Source organism: Protopterus annectens, chromosome 13.part0, assembly GCF_019279795.1.
Source record: "Protopterus annectens isolate FY-2018-M chromosome 13.part0, PAN1.0, whole genome shotgun sequence".
Lineage (NCBI taxonomy): Eukaryota > Metazoa > Chordata > Ceratodontiformes > Protopteridae > Protopterus > Protopterus annectens.
This window is the reverse complement of record NC_056747.1, coordinates 798,491,881-798,508,074: the sequence shown is the minus strand read 5'-3', so window position 1 is coordinate 798,508,074 and position 16,194 is coordinate 798,491,881. Positions and strand designations below refer to the sequence as shown.

The 16,194-nt window shown below is 38.1% G+C and overlaps 1 protein-coding gene across 3 annotated transcripts in view; it reads right to left on the bottom strand.

Annotated features, from left to right (window-relative positions):
* Positions 1-16,194, bottom strand: part of DHX40 (DEAH-box helicase 40) — an 866,160-nt gene that overhangs the window by 460,928 nt on the left and 389,038 nt on the right. For all 3 annotated transcript variants that reach the window (XM_044054528.1, XM_044054529.1, XM_044054530.1), the window contains one exon: positions 11,187-11,267. In XM_044054528.1, coding sequence (XP_043910463.1) covers positions 11,187-11,267 — 81 coding nt within the window. The remainder of the gene's footprint in view (positions 1-11,186; positions 11,268-16,194) is intronic.

Below are 16,194 nucleotides of genomic sequence, written 5' to 3'. Positions count from 1 at the left end.
CAGACTCATCAGGCTAATGGGGCGATAGTTCCCAGGGTCTGTAGTTGCTCCTTTGTGGAGAGGGATCACTGTAGCAATGTGCCATTCGGTAGGGACAAAGCCTGAGGGGAGGCTATGATTCAACAGGGCACACCGGTGAGGTGCCAGTTCACTCTGTAGTTCATGCAGAACACAGCCAGGGATATTGTCAGGTCCCATAGAAGCTGTTTTAACCTGTGCAGCAGTAATACTGGGTGCCTGGCAATCTACTGGCATTGTGATTGTTTTTTTGGTGGGGGAGAGAGTGGTAAAGTTGTCACTGACTCTGTCGGCCAGTATATTGGCAAGATCTGTTGGCTCAGTATAGGAGGTACTATTGTGTAGTAGCTCAGAGCAAATCTGAGTATTGCCGTGGAAATTCTTTACATAACTATAGAAGGCTTTGTGGTCGTCTTTACTACCTGCTGCAATTCTGTTTTCATAGCTAGCTTTAGAAGATTTGATGAGGGATCTCAACTTTTTGTTGAGGCTGATAAGGGCGTTTTTCTAGTCTTGGGACTGCACCTTATTCCGCATCAGTTTCCTCCTTCTGTTGCAGAGTTTGTTTATGGCAGGGGGCTACCAGATTGGCTTCCTTTTTTTGGAGGAGAGCATCTTGGTTCTACTGGGTATGGCGAGATCCATGCATTTGTGTACGTGTTCGTACATTGCATTGGTGTATGATTCAGCAGTCATACAACTGTTCTCCATTTGCATGGGTGCCGTGAAGTTAGCCACCTCTGTTTTTAGTAGCCCAAAGTTAGCTTTGGAGAAGTTTTTCATGGCGGTTACCTTTGCGGGGCGGGTGGGAGGGATATGGATTTCCAATGTGATTAGTTTGTGGTTGGATCTAACCATGGAGGAGTTGACTACGGGTGTAGAGCAATGGTCAGCCACGTTAGTAATGACCAGGTCAAGGATGTTGCGACCTCTAGTGTGGGTAACAATGAGCTGGTCCAGGGCATTGGAATTAATGAATTCCAGGAAACGTTGGGCAAGTGTATTGGTACATGAGTAGTTTTCCCAGTTAATGGAGGGGTAGTTGCAGTCGCCCAGTGTGAGAGTATTAAGTTGGACCCTAACATTCTCCAGGGTGCTTATGAACGTGGAGTGTAAATACATATTATACTGTTTTCTTTCATTATACTTTGATTTCTAAATGTGACATTCCTTCCCATTTTAATCAATGTTTATGTGTAAAATAACTGCAATTGCCTGTTATTCATTCTTGTGAATAACTATTTCCTATGTCTTTCCTGAACTGGCCTGCCTGCCTGCCTGCCTATCTATCTATCTATCTATCTATCTATCTATCTATCTATCTATCTATCTATCTATCTATCTATCTATCTATCTATCCAGCTATCTATCTAAATATATATATATTTGTATTTCTGTGCCCACTATGCATCTATATATCTATCTTTCCATTTATCTGTGTACATATATTTCTATACATCTGTCTGTCTAAAACAGCAACCTACCTAATTATCTATTTGCTAAACTTTGTTTTTCTAATAATGCATTTGTTACTTAACTCTTCGGCATTCTTCTTTGGACTTACAGCAGAATTGTATTACTAAGTAACACATTTTCCTCCCATCTGCATTAACAAAAGAAACTGAAATAAAGTTGATAAGCATGTTTTAAGTGTGTTCTAACCCCAGTGATCTGCTTTGTAAGCAGGAATATGACTTGCAATCAGCAATTTCTTTACTGTCTAAACTTGGGGTGAGTAATGCATTGGATTAGTGCTTCACTTAACATCCTCTTTACTGAATTACCAGTAGGTAATGCATTTGCCAAATGGACTGAAGCACATTTACACTTCAGGTGTGGTCTAACTTGTAGGAATATGCCTGCAAAAGCAACAAGCAGATGTCTACAGTTAAACAGATAAATGGAATTGGATTTTCATCCACACTTCCCAGATAACTGAAGCTGTTAACCTGTTGAATATTTTCCATTCTACTTCAGTTTTAAGCTTTTGATTTCCCTGTTTACTGCCACAACCACTGTCTTGTATGTACTCAGTTTCATTACATGTACCTTCAGTTTTGCATTCCAGTCCCCTTTAATTTCCTGGAGTTCCTATTCAGTGTCTGTCTGTAGTGCCACATTGTCTGCATACAGCAATCTTATTGATCTGTCTCCTCCAACCTGTTTGCTCACGTAGATCATCACCATTATGAACAACACTGGGCTCAGAACTAAGCCATGATGCACACCCACTCCCACTGAGAATGTTTCTGGGACCAGGAATCATCACAGGACTACACAAATCAGTTTCATGGGACCTAATTATATACATTCTGTTAGTCTAGGAATGTCCATTTGGACTTTCTCCTCATAGATAGCTACTTTTCCACTCTGTTTCACCGCAGACATTGGGTTTGTTGTACTGCATCTTGACCTGAATTTGATCTGCTTATCTCCCATTTTACTCTTTTATCAATTACCCATTCCAGTACTTTGAGGCAGTGTGACAGAAATATGACACCTCTGTACTGCCTGTGGTTGTGAATATTCCCTTCATTCTTGTACATTGGTACTAAAATGCTTATTCTCCAGTCATCTGGGATATACTACTCTGTTCATACTATAATGAGTATCCATATGAACCATTTCTCCCCTAAAGCCCCCAACATCTTAATTATATCTGCACTGACTTCATCTTCTTTAGAGCACTTTATACTTTGAGGATGTATTCTTCTTCCTCATTCGGTGTACAAAATGTTAAACACTAATGACTCAAGCAACAAGCTTTGCAAAATTTTCTGCTTACTGAATTATTTTTCACCTAGTCACTGCTTTCTATCTATGTAACCAGCTTGGGTACTATAACTATGACTCTTATTTCCCCTCAAAGTCAAAGACATTTTTGAATTAAAGTAGCACATATAGTACATTTACCAGACCCTCCCTACCTCTCCCAACAGCCAGTAACAAATAGTACTAACAAAAACTCTGCTGCGAGAAGTCATTCTTTTGTTCATGTTTCAGGCTGCTGCCATCCAAGAATCTGGCCAATGTACTCCACAGAATTCTCCTCATTCACTGTCCAGAAAGGGAAACAATGTTAACTTGCTTATACCTGCTTGGTTCTTTCAGACTACTTTTCTTTGTCTTCAAAGGTATAATCACAGTCAACATTCATTCCTTCAGTGTTATCTATACGTCCATGAAAAGGGATCACAGCCATGTCACATGCCTCCCTAAGTACTGATGAGAGCTGCTGAAGTATCTTGGGTGACAACTAATCTGGCCCTGGCATAGTAATTTCATTTTGTCCTCTTCCTTCACTGCTACTCCATCTGTTCAACTCTCCTTATTCTTACGTATCCATCCTTCCTATGCCACTACTCCTCCTTTACAGAGTTTTGTAAAAAAAACAAAAAAGCAAAAAATAATATATTTTCCTTCTTCCTTGCTTCTACAAACATTTTCAGTCTACATTCAATTATTCAGTTTCTGGCAGAGTCTTCCTGTAGTCTCGAAGACCTGAAGGGAATGTTATCTCTACCTGCCATTTCCCTTAGTCACGTCATTCACCAATTTGTCTTGGCTTTTCTTCTACCTCTAATTATTTTATTTTTGGCCCCATCAAAGGCAGTGCTTTCTAACTGCCCCATTCCTCACCCCTTCACCATCTCCAACTAAGCCAGATCTATTTCCAACATATTATAGTGTCCAGCAGCCAAAGTCTACTATATGGAAGTCCAAACATTTTGGTAACTGTTGTTTTTACCACTACTCCTGCTTCAGACATCACAAATATGTAGGTCCACTGACTTCTATTTAGCTAACCACTTTGACATTAGTGAAAACAAGGACCAACATGTTATCCCACCCCAGCCTCGCTGGAGTCCTTACCTTCTGCTGAAGCCCTACTTCAAGTTGTAAGCCTCAGTGATGCTGCATAACAAACCTTGTGGATGACTAAGTGCGTACAGTGCTGCAGCTGACCTATGCACAGTTGTTCCCCTTCTGATTTTTCCCTTTCATCTACTTGCACTGTCCCACTTTACTTTGTTCACCATTTGTATGTGTTCCTATCCTTTTGCCCCCTTACCAAAGACCTGTTCAACCTTTCTGACTGGTCTGAATAAATCATTTCCTAGTCTACCATGCAGCCATATAACCATATAACCATGAGGCATTTTGCTGTTACTTACTGTTCTGATCTAATCAATGTCTTACTGTTTTCGGACTTTTCAGTTTTGAAAAATAAACTAGGACTGGTTATTACCTGTCATTACTTTGAAGAAGACACTATCCTTTTGATGATAGTATTATTATATCATAACTTGAGAAATTTACTGTCATTGTTCTTATAATGAATACTTTTCTGTAAATATATGTTGCTTTTGCAGGAATGTTTTTCCGAAGGCCTCCACTGAAAATGGTCCTTAACTTAAACGGACATACTGATTATTGATCTATCAGTCTAGAACCTCATACCCTACTGTTCTGCCTCCTTGTAGTATAGTACAAGCTGCATTCTGTCTGCACTAACAATATCCCTCCCTCATGAGACCAGATGGCAGCAAAAAGAACAGCAATGTGTGTTAAAATCCGCTTGGACCAATGAGTGTGGAATTTGTGATCTTTGTTACTATGTCACTTTGAAGTGTTTTTCAATTTTTTTTTCAGGACTAATTCCCTTCAGTTAGAGCTAGAAGAGCAAAAGGTACCTCATAAATTCAAAGACTACCTTAAGGATTTGTTTGGACTACAATCACATAGGTCTCACCCACCCAAGGGGAACATTTCATGTTTATTAATGAGCTTTGATTTGCAGAGGAAAAATATACAAAGAATCAGGAACATTACTGAGTTTAAGATGCAAGTCACAAGTACTGGCTCTTTTACTGAAACTGTAGGATAGCAACTGTATTAATCCCTGCTATTAAGATTATCACTGCCTTCTTTAATGTAGCATGGCTCAGATATCACCAGGGGCGGCCCGTGCTATTGGACTGCAGCCCCCCCCCCCCCCCCCCAGCTGTAAAAAAAGAAAGAAAAGTAATGGAAAGTAAAATAAAATAAAATACAAAGAAAGAAAATAAAAAAACGATCGCAAGTAGCGGACCTTTGCACATGTGCGCTAGCAGCATTTCCGATATCCTGACTGCTGCTGGAGCATGCGCAGATTGTCTCAGCAGCAGTACGGATTAAGAAGCATTCAAGTGCAGAGATCCCAGAAGTCTATGCAGTTGTAACTGCATAGAATGTCACTGGAAAGGGATCGGACTCTGATTGCAACGTCGGCAGGCTGGGAGTCTCGTCGGGGAAGGACATCTCGCGGGGCTTTCTAGTGCAAAGAAGGACTTAGTGCTCCAACGAATGAAGGTGTGTGTGTGTCTGTGTGTTTGTAAAATGCCCCAGGTGCTACATGGTGGTGGGTAGAGAATAAGGCTTGAACCCTGTACCTTGGGCCCAGGTGGCAAGAGCCTGAATTCCCTACCCACCACCATTTGTAAAAATGTTACAGATTTTTCCCTCATACTTGTTCTGTTCATCATAAAATCTGTGGTTTCTGTATTTTTATGTCCTTGCAAAGCCAGTAGTGCATTTGGTGCAGTGGTAGCACTGTTGCCTGACAGCTACAGGTTCTCTGGTTTGATTCTTGGCTGGGGTGTCTTACCTACTGTGTGGAGTCTGCATGCCCTCCCTGTTTTTGTTTCCTCTAGTGTCCTCCCATCTTACAAAGACATGTGTCTGTCTGGAGTGTTTCTCCCTGGGCATCTGCTAAAAATTAGCTTTTGTTCCAAGTCAGACTTTCCTGGTTAACAAATGTTAAAAATGACATGCATCTGAATATCAGACTTCATATTCTTCAGAAAGTGCATGGTAACACAAAAGCTTTTATTCTAGCAATTTTCTAAGTGTATAAGATGGATATTTGAAAATTGTCCCTATTTTTGGGACTGTATTCCCCCATTATTGGCTTCATCCAGGTTTTGTGCTAAGGTTGAGAGCTATGGTAAGAGCTGAATATGTTTGGGGGCTATATCCCCCCCCCATTACTGGCTTTGTCCGGGTGTTTTTTGCTAAGAGGGTGAGAGCTGTGGTGAGAACTGAATTCACTGAATGTTTGGGGGCTGTATTCACCCATTAATGGCTTTGTTCAGGTGATGTGTGCTAAGAGGTTGACAGATGTGCTATGGTGAGAACTGAATTCACTAAATGGTAGCCATTTAAGTTTCCGTCTTCCTCTTTCACAAAACAGCTGATTTGGCATAGTGGTATGTTGCTCTGACTGTTTTGCACAGGGTCCTGGGTTTAAGGCTTGGCAGTGAAATGTATGGTGGTAACACAGCATTTTATTCTAGCAACTTTCCAACATTATACAAGCAATGTTTAAAATGTGTCCCTGGTTTTTGGGCTTTTGTCCCCCCACAATAAACTTTGGCTTTTTACAGACTTCTTTGTGCTACAAAGTTCAGAGATACAAATGAGTGAGTAGATTTTACAAGGAGCTGAGAGCTGAAGGGGAGCAAATGTTTAGTGCTGCTTATGCTGAGTCTGCTTGCATTGCTAATAGCACAACGGGTAGTATACTTGCTTTTGATGCAGAAGGCCGTGGGTTCTACTCCCACAGCAGATAGATGCATTGCTGATACTGTACTGTGTTGCAAAAGGGGTGGATGCTGCACTCCTTTTTGGCGAAGATACCTAGTAACTATGAACCTGTTATTGTTTGCCATCCATTCCCTATTGCAATATTGCTAGCTTATCATTTTTTAGTGTAAGATAGGCAATTTATTCCTCAAGGGTAACAGGCACTTTATTTGTAGATGAAACAATGAAATACAAAATTGTTTGCTAGCAGCAACCTCTTCATTAGTTACAGATCTCTTTAATGTGGAATTATTTAGATGACTTTTACTTCTTCAGAGATTGTGCATATGTACTGATACTGGTGGACTGTAGAAGTTTGAGTAGAATTTTATGATGGAAATGTTCTGAATTGGGCAGTTTTGTCATTATTGGTGCATGCATTTTGTTTCACTGTTTACTGGAAAAATTTCAAAACAATACATTTAAAACACCCTCAAAATTGTACTGTATTGTACAAGGAATATAATTTAATACAATCAGGAAGGTGTATGAAAGTGCATGTGTATGTTTCGTGTGCAAGGGGCCTGTGATTTAAAAACAGCCCAAACACAAAGTTAATCTGCCACTGGCAAAATGTATTTTCTTTGAATGTGGGTTTCAATGCTGTTTCAGTGATTGTGAGTTTTCAAGGGCAGAGAAGTTTTAATGCTAAGTCTATTCTCATTGTGAGACTGCATTGCTTTGTTTAGCAGATATGATATCTATTAGTGTTTGCACTGTAAAATGTAAAATAAAACTTTTAAATGAAGTCCAAATCATTGCAGAAGTAAAGCAGTATGCACATTAGTGTTTATGGTAGATGGGGTGAAATAAAGCTCCATTCAACCATGATTTTGTGAGGGGGGAAGGGCAGCAAACTCAAAGACAGCCCCGGCTGAACTATACCTCTCAACTGTCCAGAGTTTTGCAGAATTAATAGATTTTTGCTTCTTTTTTTTTGTTTGTTCCTCATAAAATGTGTGGTTTTCTGTCAAATCATTTAGGAATGAAGTCCCTATATAATGACAGACACTGAGTTTCAGACTTCATAACCTTCAGAAAAATGCATGCTAAAGCAAGACCTGTTATTCGATCAACTGTCTCAGTTTATACAAGGGCAATTTTTAGTACTGTTTATATGATCCCCCCATATATCTGGCCTTGTCCAGATTTCCTGCATTAACAGGTTGAGAGGTACATGCAAATAAATTGCTTTATAGAATTAGGCATATCCAAACCTCTCAACTGTCCCCGATTTTGGCTCAAAATGTTGCTCTTCCCCTAATAATCCCTCCACAAAATGGCAATTTTGGAAGAAAACATGGAGGGTTTACAATTAATAAATAACTGTAATACTCAGTTATAGATTACTTTTATTTCAGAAATGCATGTAGATTCTTTTATTTTGTCAGCTGCTCAAGTTAGCAGTACTAATATTAAAAAGTGTCCCTTCTTTGACAGGTTTCCAGCTGTATTGTGTGGCTATTTTATATTTTTGAATCACATTTTTGGTCCATTTTTCATAAAATTGTGGGGGTTTTTTTTGGCAAATTAGTGGCAAATCATTAAAGACTGAAGTTAGAAAATAATGACAGACATTTCAGTTTCAGATTTCATACCCTTCAGAAAATTCATACTATTGCAAGCCCTACTATTCTACTATCTTTCTATGTTTGTAAGAGCAATATTTAAAAATTGTCCTTATTTTTGGGCCTTTGTCCCACTTCTATGTATGGATTTGTCCAGATTTCTTGCTCTGAGGGTGAGAGGTATGACAAATGTGTCACGGCCATCACAGTCAACCAGAGACAATTCAAATTGTGACATACTTGTTGCACCCCACTCCCCCATGTAGTGACTCTAGATGTGTCCAAGCAAGGCAAGGAGCAGTTATGCAGTGTAAATGTGCAGACTATCCCCCCATCCAAGGTAGACACAAGTAGTACAATAGCTTTTCATCTGTCCTTGATTTTGCAGAATGTTCTGGTTTCTGTCATATTTTTATACTGTTGATTTATGCTTATTATTATTCAGAAAGTCCCTGTTGCTCTGTGTTTAAGTAGCAGTGCTTTAATGACCATCTGGTAAGCTTCTCTGAGATTGTAAGATGCAAGTAAGTTTTAATAAGCATACTGTTAAAGAATTGCCAACATTGAAAGCCTTTCTGTTGTTGCCATGCAGAGAATACTTACATAACTAGATAACATATAAGCCTTGGGTATTGAAATGCATATGACAATATTTGTAATAAAGGACAGGATTACATTATTTTAAGAGCTCATTGCAGGCTTTACCTGCAAACTAAACAGAATGCCAATCTATCATGTGTGGTCCATATCCTGTGCAGTAATCCTTTAAGCAATGTATGTTGAGCTTGTTTCCTGTTTGCTTTTCATTTTTTACTTTGATCATGTTTTCCCCATGAAACAAGTAGATAGTTGTCAGGCAGCAGGTCTTTTTTGGATAAGAAACATTTTTACAAGTGGGGGTATCAGAGAGATTGCTACTTTCAGCATGTTACTTGGTACTTTAATAAAGCTGAATATAAATTATAATTAGAAGTGGAGTACAAGGAGAAGTGGTTTGAGTTGAGTGCTGCTTGTTTTTCTTATACTTGACTTTGACTAGCATTCCAGTAATGTATTTAAAAAGTAATTTATTTTTTCATGCCTCACAAACTTTTTGTTTCCATCTAGATATTAAGTAAGGTGTCATGCAGCCAATGGATTGAAATATGTTTTTTCTTCTACACTTCATTTTGTCTTGATTGGACTCTCATAGTGATGGTTTGGCACCCAGGGCAGAGTATAGCAATAACCCACGCCTGGGTGTGGGTAATGCTGGATTTACCCACGGTTGGTGTGGTTTGGTCCCGGTAAGCCCGAGGACCAAACAAAGCCAACCGTGGGTAAGTACAGCATTACCCACACCCAGAAGTGGGTTATTGCTATTATACCATGACATTATTTAAGAAAAGAAACTATTACTTTTCTTAAATAATGGCATAGTATAATGCCTGTTTACTGCCCTTCCGCAGATGTCTGGCATCCGGCAGTTCTGATGTACTGCGCGCCTGCAGTACATCAGAGTGAGCAAAAGCAACGGAGAAAGCAAGATCTCCGTTGCTTTTTACTGTTTCGCTATGTTAAATGGGTTTAACATAGCGAGACAGCTTTAAAATAAGCAACGGAGATGTCCGTTGCTTATTTTAAAACTGTCTCGCTATGTTAAACCCATTTAACATAGCTAACAAAAGCAACGGAGATCTTGCTTTCTCCGTTGCTTTTTTTTTAAAACCTGTCTCACTATGTTAAATGGGTTTAGCATAGCGAGACAGCTTTAAAATAAGCAACGGAGATCTCCGTTGCTTATTTTAAAGCTTTCTCGCTATGTTAAACCCATTTAACATAGCGAGACAGTGTTTTAAAAGTAGAGGTATACTAATGGAAAAAAGTCCGGGCGACCGGACCTTTTTCCATTAGTATAACTCGATTTACAATGTGCACGCTGGCCAATCAGCGTGCACGTTTTGGGGGGGTCATGGTATAATATTTAATTAGTTACAGTTTTTGTGGTTTTGAGCATAGCTTCTCCCCTTTCTAGTTGGCCACACCCATTCAGCTGTCTCCTGCAGCCCCCCTTTGATCTGAAGTCACCAGCCGCCACTGGATATCACCATGACGTAAATGGCAGGAAAACAGCGGTATTCAGGCAATAGTTTTACCTGTACAGCCAGCATCTTCATTTACATTATCAGCTCAAAATACATGAGAATCTGATATCTCTGTTATAAGTTCTTACTTCCAGTTGGACAGTGTAATGCCCTGATACCCAATCAATTGGCTATCATTTGTCATTCTCTAATAGATATTCCTTCCATTTTCTTTCTATGAAATGTATGCTGTACAATCAATTTAGTGAATTAATTTTAGCTGGGAGGACAGCAACATAACCGTAGAACTTTTGCTATTAAACATATTTGTTTTAGTGTACTAATAGGTTCTTCTGAGTATACAGGTAAAAATTTACACACATAAATTAAATGTTACACACAGGCAAAAGATGATGAAGGAAAAAAGGTTTCACCAGTATACTGTCAACCAAATTCCATGGTCAAGTGTAGAACAACAGAAACAGACTCCAGGGAAAATAATTCACAGCATTTTCCAAAGCTGATATAGTCTGAAAACAGTTCACGGAGACCTTCTGAGTGATGTAAGGAATGGAGGATAACAGCAAGACGCACTGATTTCTGCACGCTGCAATAACACCAATTGGAAGCAAACTGGTAAAGCAGAAGACATGCCCAATCGATTTAGGCTACCTTTTAAAGCAAAAATCCTAGCTAACACAAGTTTACATTTCAGAAAATACTTTTTTCTAATGAAGGAATAACTGGATTGCACAAACTGTGCAAACTGTAGGAGAGAATAAGCAGACAGCAAGTCATCATACATCAAGCTTAGACTACGCATAACCAGCTGGACAAGCCAACTGGGAGTGAAAAAATAAAACTCAACAAAAAGATACACATATGAGTTTTAAGAATTCTGACAATTAATTACCTGTTAATGGCATCACACTGATACAGCTGTTTAAGGGCTTCTAAAATATTTCTCTCTTCCGGAGGGTCCAAATATGGAAACCTAGACAGATTAAAAGTAGTAGTTAACTATACTAATCAAACATGGTAGGTCTTCTTCACAGACAGATAAAACCTAGATAGACCAGGGTTCTTGAATTTGACAGAATGGCTCCAGTTTTTTTTTTTTCTAGTCTGAATTTTTCTCTCTCTCTACTTTAGACAAGAAGCAATTCTTAAAGCTTTCCCAGGCACTAAAAGCGAAGACTAGGGGAAGATTCTTCTCTCTGATTCTTCTTAGATGTGCAGGTGACCCATTATTCATGCAGTATGAAAAGTACAAGATATTTACCTTAACAGCACAGTTGATGTCAGTAAATGAGATGTTGAAATATTATTGCTAAAGGACTGCACAATGATAGAGGTATCAGCTACTGTGCAGACATGACATGAGGAAGCATATGGTAGCTGGCAAGTACAAATTAGCATATGTATGAGGTATTGCCAAATACAAATTAAGACATTAATCCTTAAGCCCATTCTAAAACATTTTGCAGACAATTACAGACAGTAACTCTTCATCACATTCAAAATGCTATATTACACAAGATTTATAGGTTATCCAGCTTTTCAAATTCTTCTCCATACCTGGTATTACATGTACTGATTAGTAAAGCTAGGCACTGAGCACTACACCATTTCCTACGTAGAAAGTTTGATGCAACTCTTAATAGGACATTTCCATATACATTGTTGTATCCAGGAAAAAATTAAATATTCTCGCTCTACAGTTTAGTTCACTGGAATTCATAGACAACTTTATAGCAATTCAACTTGCGCTGCTCAGATGTAATAAAGTTCAGAGATATGCATACTCTGTGTGGTGCTGAACATCATTAAGTCTCATTTATACATCTAAGAACAGCTGTCTCAAGGAGAGTGAACTATATACCCATGCTACACTCTATGTCCTCTTACATAGACAGAAGTACACAAACATATAAAGCCTGTATACATGTTCACAGGCATACAAAATACATGTTCATGTGTAACCTATATTCTGATGACAGCATTTGTCACTGTGGTACAGCATTTTTCACTGTGGTACTCTTCCGACTTGAAATGTGGCATGGGGGGGATATATGACTGAAGTGGCACCCTTGTACTTTATTGGAATAGAAAAGTAGAATACAGACCCAAGAAATAAACAGGTATTCTTTACGTGCTGTTTGGCAACAGTGACACTACTCTTTTGTGCCAACCAGAACAAGCCACTGTTGGACAGCTACTATGACAGCTGTATAAGCATCTGTCAAACCATGGCATATGACAGGTAAATGTTTCAGCTGTCCAACTGTAGCTGTGAGATTTTGCTTTCCAATGTATCTGATGGGACAGGGACAGCAACATAGCACTACATCAATGCTGTACTTCTGAAAATGGAACCATGCTGGGGAGGTCTAATGGAGCTGAGAGAGTCTGCACTGAAATACAGAGGAGCATAGGGGTAGTAACATATATGTATATGCCTCTCTCGCTATATATATATATATATATATATATATATATATATATATATATAATATATATATACACATGGGTTCAATGTGTTTTTTAAACACCTTTATTAAAATATCACTGAAGACATAGGCACACATATATTAATAGAAATGAAACCAAACCATATTAACATTTTTTCAATTTATACACATTATACATTACATATATAATGAACATTATTCTGTTTCCCCAATTCCCATTTATTTCTATGTAATTTGTTCATTCCCCTTTCTAAAGATCCCTCTTCCAGTTATTTTATATAATTTACAATATTCAACACTTCATATACAGTTAGTTTAGATTTTGATTTCAGTTTTCTAGTACTTGCTTTTTTGGCAGCCAGCAGAATTAAACTTAATAAGGCCATACAATGTCTAGGCAATTCAGATCCCATGTCCCAGCTTAAAGGAATCACTTCCTTAGTTACAGCAATTTGCTCCTCCAGTATTTCTGACAGTATACTCTGTAAGTATTCCCTACCACACCTCCAACATTTGCTATATACCTGAGGAAAAATTCTTTGAAGTCTCTTTTAAATATAAAAATACCATGCAAACACTCCAGACAAAAATCCTAAACCTTTTGGACTTTTGTTGCATACTTAGCAGCCATATATGTATATATATATATATATATATATATATCTATATATATATATATATATATATATATATATATATATATATATATATATATATATATATATATATATATATATATATATATATATATATATATATATATATAAAATATATATATATAAATATATATATATATATATATATATATATATATATTTATATAGATATATATATATATATATCTATATAAATATATATATATATCTATCTATATATATATCTATCTATCTATATATATATATATATATATATATATATATATATACATACATACATATATAAAATATCCTCACATTGCTCCCTTGTAAACAAGTTATCAAGAAGTATTATATATGCCCTACTAATTTATCCTCTTTATAACAATAGCTTCTATTAAATTTTTAGAACACAAGATAATGGCCCTCAAGTAGCCTGATGTTTTGATTTGTCCACATACAGCCATATAATTTGAGCTATGTGAGTATGTCGATGTATGATGGCCGTTTTTATGACAAGTCAGTGTAAAGATCTGAGTGAGACAGTTTTCATTTATTTTATCTATTTTTGAGAACATAAGATAATGACCCTCAAGTACTATGTTTTGACTTGTTTATATATGGCCATATACAATGCCAGTTTCTTTAAATAATATGTTATGTTCGTATGGTTGCAAACAAAATGTCTTAGAAAGTTTTTCAGAAAATGCCAAACAAATGTTTTGATTTTATGTTTTGTTTTATTTAATAGATTTGAACAATTAAATTGTTTAGCCATACATATATAGTAGCAGAACGTATAGTTCATAGAATGCCTATATTCTACTGATTGTAACTCCGATTTTATGTTAGATATATGCAAAGAAGATTGAAACATGAGGCTTTTATTCATTTGCACAATTTTGAGCTGACGAATAACATAGCTTGAATAGATTTCTATGATTAGTTCTCTCTAGAGAAAATGGATTTGCATAGTCATTGTGATTGGTTATTTGTGTTTCATATACAACTGTTTCTTTAATGACAGCATCTGACGAAGGGTATTTCCTGAAACCGCTAGTCCGTGTTTTATTGTATTTTATGCATAAGCTTGTGTTTTAAGTCTGTTATTAAAAGCTATCTTTCATCACAGTACATGGTGGATGTTTTTCAGTGTGGTGGACAACGTGGTTGTTTTATCTGTTATTGGACTATTTGTTTACCACTTACGGCCTTTGGTTTTCTTCATCCTGCTTTGTTTGCTGACTTCTATTACTATCGGAGACCCTCTAGCATTCAGTGTTAATACTTCCCTTTTCCTCTGTCCATGAAATTCTGCTGAATATCAATCCTGAAATCCTCTCTTTGTCAAATTTACGTGCTCATTTCTTTCCAAATGTGTCTCCTGCAGCATTGCTATTTGCAATCTGCATTTCTTAATAAAATTCAGTACTCTTTCATAGGTTCATAGTTTTATACTAGGCTAATGACCACTAAGGAACTTATAAGACTAGCCGTGCAACCTAAATGTGACCCACAGATTTAATTTATATAGGGAGTGATTCACTGACTGCCTCTGTCCATCACAGACATAGTTGCCAGACCAGGGGTGAAATTCCGATTAGCCATCCATTGCTCCAAGTTGTGCTTAAATAGGGATAGGGAGGAACTTTGCTTCACATGGATGGGGAGCCTGTTCCAGAGAATGGAACTTCTCTGAGAAACATATCTGTCTCTCCACTTCTTCTAGTCCACACAAATTCATTATGTGAGAGATGCATCTATATCAAGAAGCTAGAATCCAGGCTCTCTCGCTCACCAGTCAGCTCATCTGATGCTAAGCAGGTTGTCAGCATACACATCTCACCTCTTGCACCTACCAAACCAACAACACATAAACCTACATATGCGGAGGTCCTTACCAGAAGCTTACCTAAACCTCAGAGACCTCTCAAACACAAACACAAGCATGATTCACATAATACATCCTCTGCAGAACATAGTATGCATAATATATTACACACCAGTGTCTCACACTCAAACCCATAAGGCATAACACAAAAACAAACATCTTAATCATAGGCGATTCAATTGTGAGACACACAGATGTCCCTCTCATCAGGATGGATAAGGAAAAAGTTACGGTCAGCTGTCTGTCATGCCAGGATAGTACAGTTGTGTACACCTACCACAAATGTAGATGTTCGAGTGTCTTCACTGTTGCAGTCATAACTGTAGGGTGTTCCTGCCGGCAGGCAGCCCGAGGTTGGCCAGAATTCCAAAGTCTGGGTCTGGCGTTGGCTGTACCAGCAAGTACCCTGACGTCAGAACGCAGAGGTATAAAGCTGACAGCCGACGCCATCTTCTCCAGCCTTTCTTGCCCCAGATGTCAGAAGTCCCCCAAAGTAACCAAAAGGTGTCCAAAAAGGAAACACAAATACACCACAAAAGAAGAGGAAGATAGAGGGGATTGGTGGGAGGGAAACACCGACTGCAACAGTGAAGACACTCGAACATCTACATTTATGGTAGGTGTACACAACTGTACTATGTTCTTCGTGTTTCACTGTTGCAGTCATAACTGTAGGGTGGAATCCCAAAGCTGTGATGAGGGAGGAGGTTATGCAGAAGAAGGAGCAGCCAGAAGACCCTGCAAGACAGCAGAGGCAAAACCTGCTCTACACTTAGAATACAAAGGGAGATTATAGTGCTTAGAAAAAGTATGCACTGAACTCCAAGTGGCAGCTTCCAAAATGTCCTTGGTAGGAACTCCTCTGAGAAAAGCTGCTGAAGTGGCAGCTGCTCTAGTAGAATGACTTCTAACAGTACCTGGAAT